Source organism: Gavialis gangeticus, unplaced genomic scaffold (genome assembly GCF_001723915.1).
Source record: "Gavialis gangeticus isolate Ggan-Ray unplaced genomic scaffold, GavGan_comp1, whole genome shotgun sequence".
Classification (NCBI taxonomy): Eukaryota; Metazoa; Chordata; order Crocodylia; family Gavialidae; genus Gavialis; species Gavialis gangeticus.
The window spans coordinates 13,620,686-13,627,530 of record NW_017729018.1 but is presented as its reverse complement, the minus strand read 5'-3'; the positions used below and the strand labels follow the sequence as shown (position 1 = coordinate 13,627,530).

General features: G+C 60.6%; 1 protein-coding gene across 2 annotated transcripts; it reads left to right on the top strand.

Annotated features, from left to right (window-relative positions):
• Positions 1–6: 6 nt before the first annotated feature.
• Positions 7–6,210, top strand: RFXANK (regulatory factor X associated ankyrin containing protein). 2 transcript variants are annotated; one of them, XM_019513600.1, is made up of 10 exons: positions 7–93; positions 518–742; positions 1,180–1,251; positions 1,781–1,861; positions 1,986–2,051; positions 2,615–2,715; positions 4,061–4,186; positions 4,942–5,008; positions 5,326–5,406; positions 5,863–6,210. In XM_019513600.1, the coding sequence occupies exons 2-10, from the start codon at positions 526–528 to the stop codon at positions 5,919–5,921; spliced, it is 870 nt and encodes a 289-aa protein (XP_019369145.1). In that variant the 5' UTR covers positions 7–93; positions 518–525; the 3' UTR covers positions 5,922–6,210. The 2 variants fall into 2 exon arrangements, with proteins under 2 accessions (XP_019369145.1, XP_019369144.1); XM_019513599.1 differs by lacking the exon at positions 7–93 and adding an exon at positions 187–424 and having other exon boundaries at positions 1,986–2,055; positions 2,619–2,715.
• Positions 6,211–6,845: the final 635 nt, after the last annotated feature.

Below are 6,845 nucleotides of genomic sequence, written 5' to 3'. Positions count from 1 at the left end.
AGCAGCCGGGCCCGGGCAGCGCCCCGACGGGACCCCCGCGCTGGGCTGGGCCGGGCTGGCGCCACCCCTGGCCACTGCCTCACAGGACGACAAGTTGGTTTCAGTTTTGGGGCGGGGAAGCGGCAGCGGTGGGGGCAGGGGAGAATCACCCCGCAGACGGGCGGGAGCAGCTGGGGCGAGGGCAGATGTGAGGGGGGAGAAGAGCCGCGCATGCCCACCCCATGCGGGAAACTCTGCACGGCACCAAGGAAGTCACGAGTCTCCCTTGCAGCGCGGGAAAATCTCCAGCTTTTGCAAAAAAATGCTGTGCCCCAGTGCTCAGGGTGGGCCTGGTGATGGGGAGCCCTGCCCCGTGCACCCCCAGGAATAGACCAACCCTTGCGCTGCAAGGTGCTGTCTAGCTCCCCCGTGAGCTAACCAGCAGGCATATGCATCCTGCCATTCCCCGGCAGAGGTGTGCACACAGATTGGTGTCCGTGCCAGGCAACTGGTTGATGACTTTCCTGTTAACCTGCAGTTGTGCCCATGGAGGGCAGACGGACGGCACCCAGCCCCTCTGCACAGGGCTCCAGCGGGTGCCAAAGCCTGAAGCGCGAATGCGAAGAGGACCGGGAGGTGGAGGAGTTGGCCGAGGCTGTGGCCCGGGAGGATGACGAGTTGGCCGCGGTGTTTCCGCGTCTGTATCCCTGCAAGCAGGAGGATGTGAAACCATGCTTTGGCCAGGCCCCCCCTGATCACAACGGTGAGCAACTGGCGGGGAGAGATGTGGTGGGGAGTTTGGGTTTGCTGTGGCTGAGAGGCCCCCCAAGAGCCCAGAAGACACGGGACAGAGGGGCTGGACTCGTACCCCAGGGGCATGTTGTTATTGCCACCTGCCTCCCGCGGGTTCTGGGGACTGTGAGGCAGGAGGCTGCTCTGAGCTATAAACCCGCCCCTAGCTCTCCCACAGCCGAGTGCATCAGAGCTGCCGCCCCAGCCGTGGCTATGTACATGCCCCAGCAGCCCCTGCATCCCTCGGCTGCAGGGTGGCAGAGGGGGGTGGTTGGTAGGGCAGGACCCCAGGGCTGGTATCTCATCCCCGGGCAGAACGCGGGCCTAGGATTGGGACAGTTGTGGTCCTATCTCATCATCCGGGAATCTTCGTCCGGGAAAAGTCATCGCTCACTTCTTCAAACAAAGCAGGTTCGTCCCTGATGCCCTCCGTGATCCTGGCGAGCCAGCAGCGAGGCAGTGAGGCCTCGGCCCTTGATGGTCAGTATGTCTGGGCTTCAAAGTGGTGGCCCCAGCGTAGCTTCTGGTGGGATGTGCACTGCAGGGAGCCTGCGCCCTCACATCCCTGCGCTGTCGAGCAAGTAGCCAGATGAGGCAGGCAAGAGGCGCCCATGACAGGCAGGGCCCTGTACAGCAGCAGGGAGCTTGGAGGGGCAGAGGTTTGGGTACCCTGGTCCGGGGCCATGGCTTCGGGGTGCTGTGCTAGAGCTGGAGGCTCCAGCAGGAGCTGTAGCTTGCTTCCACCCATCAGGGGAAAAGGGGCCCGGAGCGTCTCGGGTTGAGCGGACAAATGCCAGAGGCTGCTTTTGATGATTATAGGTTAAAGTTCAGTACATAGGGCTGGTTCCTCCCCATGGCAGGAGGGGGTAGCATTGTGCTTGGGGTCATTCAGTGCATTATCTCCTGCCCCTGCCCACCCACCCCAGCCCGGACCAGCCCAGCTTCTGCTGTCCAAGATGTTCCCACTGACATAATCGTGCTTTAATTCTCCTTCCCTCCAACCAAGCAGGCTCTTCTTTGAAACATTCAACCACTCTGACCAACCGGCAGAGAGGCAATGAGGTCTCTGCCTTGCCGGCCACGCTCGACAGTGAGTAACAGGGTCTGGGGGTGTGGTGGCTGGAATGGATGGTGCCTGTGGGGAAGGCTGTGTGCCCCATGCCACATGCAGCTGCCTGCCACTGTCCTAACCCAATGTCCCCTTTCCCACCCAGCTCTGTCCATCCACCAGCTGGCAGCACAGGGGGAGCTCAGCCAGCTGAAGGAGCATCTCCAAAGAGGTGAGTGCCACCCCTTCCCTCAAGCGCTGCCCTTCCCACACTGCCCAGCCATCCCCACCGCTGCCTCCCGAGCAGGCAGTCCCACCTCTGGGTGAGAGCTGTGGGGTGGGGCAGCCAGGATCCCTGGAGCTGGGCCCAGCTCTGGACCACAGGGGTACTTTGTAGCATGCACTCTTGGAAGAACCAGGCTCCTGTTGTCTTCCTGCTTTGGATTTTTCTTCCCCAGTTTCCTTCCTGTACATCTCACCTGCTTTGTCCTTCCCCCGGACTTTGCCCTGAGTCACTGCCTCAAGGCATGGCAGGTGGATATGCAGGGTGCAGCTGAAGAGTGCCTCCCTCTTGGGGAGTGGGGAGATGTCCCTTGGGTTTGCTTTAAGGATCTGAATCATCCTGTAGAGGAGCACACAGGGCTGGGGCCCAGGCTGGGAGTCAGGAACTCCCCGTGTCCTGGGTGAGAGTCACGTGGCTGCCTGGGCCGTGGCTTCCCCACCTGTGAAATGGGGCTATGTAAGTGCAGGTGCTGGGAGTGGCTTATTCACGCGGGGCTTTTTTTTTCTGCATAGGCAAGAACCTGGTGAACAAGCCTGACGAGAGAGGTTTCACCCCGCTAATCTGGGCCTCGGCCTTCGGGGAGATCGAGACTGTCCGTCACCTGCTGGAATGGGTGAGTGGATGGTGTCAGCGTGGGCATTCGCTGGGTGCCTGCCTGGGACCTCTGCCCCCCTGCCAGAGCTGAACCTGCAGTGCTGGACTGGCTGGACTGCGCAGGGAACCGAGTGCAGGGCGTCCTCCCACACAGCTCATCAGCTCTGGGCTGGCAGGACCTGCCTTGTCCTGGAAGGAAAGCACCTCCCTTGCTAGCTGCTGCCCTTGGAGTGAGGTTCTAAGTTACCCCCTGTCCTGGGGATGCCCCCTCCCCACCCTGCCTAACCCCCACCAGCAAGTCCCCAAATGCTGGCATGCCCCTTGCATCTATCCCACAGGGTTGGAGGTCTCTTTCCTCCCCCTCCACCCAACAATAGATTGCCTGCAGGTCTCCAGGACAGGGGTGTCCACAGCCCCCAGAGCTTCCCAGTGGCTTTAGCCACTGGCTCCGTTGAGCAGAGCAAAATGGAAGCCCAGTTCCCCAAGGGAAATGGTCTAGGGGCTAGCGTTGAGCCGTTCTCCCAGTCACAGAGCCCATGGGTGAAGTCAAGACCACTAAGAACCTTATCTTATGGCCAGAAAGAGCCGTTTGTAATTAAATAGCTGCTTGTTGGTAATTTGAGATCAGGCTTATCGCAGGGCTGCGTAATCCCCCCTCAGTGCACTGCCAAGGCATTGTCCCAGTAATGAACTCTGAGCCGCACCAGCCTCATGCTGCGCCTTGGGGCCCTCAAACGTGCCCGCTGTTGAGATGCATTTCTGGCATCCTGGCACAGCTCCTTGCTGATGGGGCCTCCTTCCACAGGGAACTGCTGGCCCAGAGGCCTCAGGCCCTGTGGATCCAGGGTTTTGAGAGCTGCAGGAAGTTGGGAGCTCTTTAGGAAGAGTTTGATTATATGGCTAAAAAGCCAAGGAATAGGAGCTGTGGAACAGCCCAGCCTGGCTCACGGGTGAAATGAGGGCAGCAGGTAGAAGCAAAACAGCCGCATATATCAATAAGGACAAGGGAGAGGCTGAGGTTATGAAGCGCAGTGCATCAATGAGGGATGCTAAGGACGTGCTTCAGGCTGGGAGGGAAGGGCTGGGTAAGCGAGGAGGACAAAAAGCCTCTACCCTGTGGGGAGGGGTCCAGTGCCTGGAGCTTCCTGCCTGAGCTCTGCATAGGGCTGGAGGCAGAACAATGGTCCTGAGCCTGGCAGGGCAATGAACAGGGCAACCTGGTGTGTGCGCGGGGGGCAGGCTGGAGTCTTTCCTCTGATTAGTTCCTGCAAGCCTCTGTTTTAAGCAGCTTAAACAGCGAGACACAGGGCTGCAGGGAGCTGCCTCCCTGTGACCTGCTGGCTGAGGCCCTGTGCCATCCCCAGGGTGCCGACCCCCACATCCTGGGCAAGGAGCGGGAGAGCGCGCTGTCGCTGGCCAGCACAGGGGGATACACCGACATCGTGATCATGCTGCTGGAGAGGAACGTTGACATCAACATCTACGACTGGGTAACTCTGCTACGGCCCCGGCCGTGGAACAGGCGGCCTGGGCTCCAGTGGCAGCTGCTGCTAAACACACCTCTAAAAAACCCGTCTTTAAAAATAATCCAGCAGCTGCTTTCTGGGTGTAATCCAGCAAATTCAGGAAGGAGAGGGCAGGCCTGCACAAGGCCGCTGGTCTGTGCGTGCAGAGAAGGTAGAGCAGTGCACGTAGCAGAGCCTAGCGCTGCTGCTGCAGGGGCCAGGTGGCTGACCTGGCAGAGATGGATCTCTAAGAGGCAGGTTAACATCCCTCTTTGCTCCCTGGGACAAAGTGGCCCTGCAAGCCCAGGGGCTGCCTGCAGAGAGCTTGACCTTGCAGTGATTTACAGACCCTGAGCAAGTGAACCAGGAACTAAAAATGCCCTGTTGCCTCATAGAAGGAAAATCCCTCCAAGCCCTGAAATTGGCTGTGGAGCCTCAAGCAGCCTGGACAGACAGAGCCAAGGGAAGGCCTGATGAGCCCCAGCCCTTGCCCCGCGGGCAGGAGGGAACAGCCCTCCTTGGCGTGACCAGGCGCAGCAAAGCGTGGCCTCCTGTGATCACGCCTGACATCCCCTCACAGGATCACTGTGCCAGCCCCAGCTGAGCCACCCAGGCGGCCAGTGCCCCCAGTAAACTGCCAGGAAGCCCCAGCAAAGCTTGCCCTTGGCCTCCTGGGTGCACGGGTGTTCAGGGCAGGGGAAGACGGGGCTCTCTGACAGCTGCCTTCTGTTCCCTTGCAGAACGGCGGCACCCCCCTGCTGTACGCGGTGCGTGGCAACCACGTCAAGTGCGTGGAGGCTTTGCTAGGTAACGAGACCGTGCTTGTGCCGTGGTTTGCCAGGGCAGATTGTGTCTGGCGGGTCTGACCTGGGGAAGGCGCTGAGTTGGCTTGGGGAAGGGCTGGTGGCTTTCTTTCCTGGGGCAGCAGCAGGTGACAGGCCAAAGCTAGAGCTCCTGGAGCCCCAGACTGTCGCAGGCATCAAGTGCTGGGCGGGCTCCATTGCCTAGCATGGCGCAGGGCAAGCAGAGTCCCTGGGGTACCATGTGCTGCTCCCAAGCCTGGGACAGGGCGTCAGTGCAGGCGAGAGGGTGGTCCCTGAACCTGTGCGCCCGTCTACCTGCAGCTCGTGGAGCAGATCTGACCACGGAGGCCGACTCTGGCTACACCCCTATGGACCTGGCTGTCGCCCTGGGACACAAGAAGGGCAAGTATCCTGCTGCGCAGGGAAGGGGCCAGGAGTTCCCAGCAGGCTCCTACCCCTACACTCCCAGCTGCCCTAACCTGGGACTTCTCCAGAGACGTCTTTAAGTGGAGCAGAGGCAGCCAGTAGCTAGTGAGGGCTGGGGGGTGGGTGGGGGCCATAGGATGGAGCAGGAATAACTCCAACCCCACACAGAGCTGCTAGAGACCGCAAAGAGTGGACAGATGAAACGCTGCACCGTGTTAGGGGGAGGCTGAACCAGGGCCGCCTGCCCTGGGTTTAGCTTCCACTGCAGGAGCGTAGACACACAGCAGTGACCCCAGAGCAGCTGAAGCTCTTTTTACTCCATCAGGGCTCTGCCTGTCCTGGCTGGGTTAGGGAGCAGGCACATGCTGCCTTCTGCCCCCGCTAAGCCCTCCTGGGACTTATTGCCTTGTTTCTCCTTTCTGCCCCCATCAGTGCAACAGGTGATTGAAAACCACATCCTCAAGCTCTTTCAGAACAAGGGCCTGGAGTGACCAGGACTCAGAGGCCTTGGCTTCACCTTTCCAAGGGGCTGCAGGTGCGTCAGATGGGGCCAACTGTGCTGGATCCCTGCAGCAGACAAGTGTTTCAGATGCAAGGCTGGGAGGTCCCTGGTGAGGCCGGACATGTCGACACTCTCAGGAGTCTGGCAGGAGCTGCACCCGCACCCAGCCCTAGACCTAGCTGTTGTGCCCCTGCCCCAAGCAGGGCCCTCACCTGCTCAGGGCACACCGTCTGCCTGTGCTAATGTTGCATTTTGGAAGTAAATCCTCCAGCAGTCTGGCCTGGCCCCATCTCCTCATGCCGTCTCGGGGGCTCCGGTCAGCCGCGTTCTGGGGCTTGTTTGGGAAGATCACAGGTTAGGAGCCAGTTCATCCTCGACCGCAGCCATGTGCCCCGGTTCCACCCCACTGGCCGGAGACCAGCTTGTACAGCACTTTCGCAGCCCCGTTGAGAACCTTGCAGACAGCCGGGCCCCTGCTCGGGCCTGCCAAGGGGGCCCGTGATCAAGACTGCCACCGAGGTGAGGCGGGTTTCCAGAGGGTGGCTGAGGAAGGCGTTCTGGCCACCTCCAGAGTCAGGACTCCCAGCCCTTGCCCTGGGAGCCTGCACTCCGACCACAGTATGCCAGCCTAGCTCGGCTCCTATATGTGCCTGCAGCACTAGTGGGCTAATGCACTGGAGCATGCGCCTGCACTGGGGCTCTGGACCCTACATGCCAGGGGCTCCTGCTTCAACCTAGCTCAAGGTCAGCGCATCCATCCTGTGCTGCCCCTCAGCTGCCAGCCTGGAGTCCAGCAAGCCCCCTTGCCTGCCTAGCAAGCATCTCTGACCAGGCTCCTGTGAGAGCTTACCCCAGAGCTGCCTGCTGCCTTCATCTGAACCCTGGCTCCCAGCTGATTAGTGTCCCAAACAGG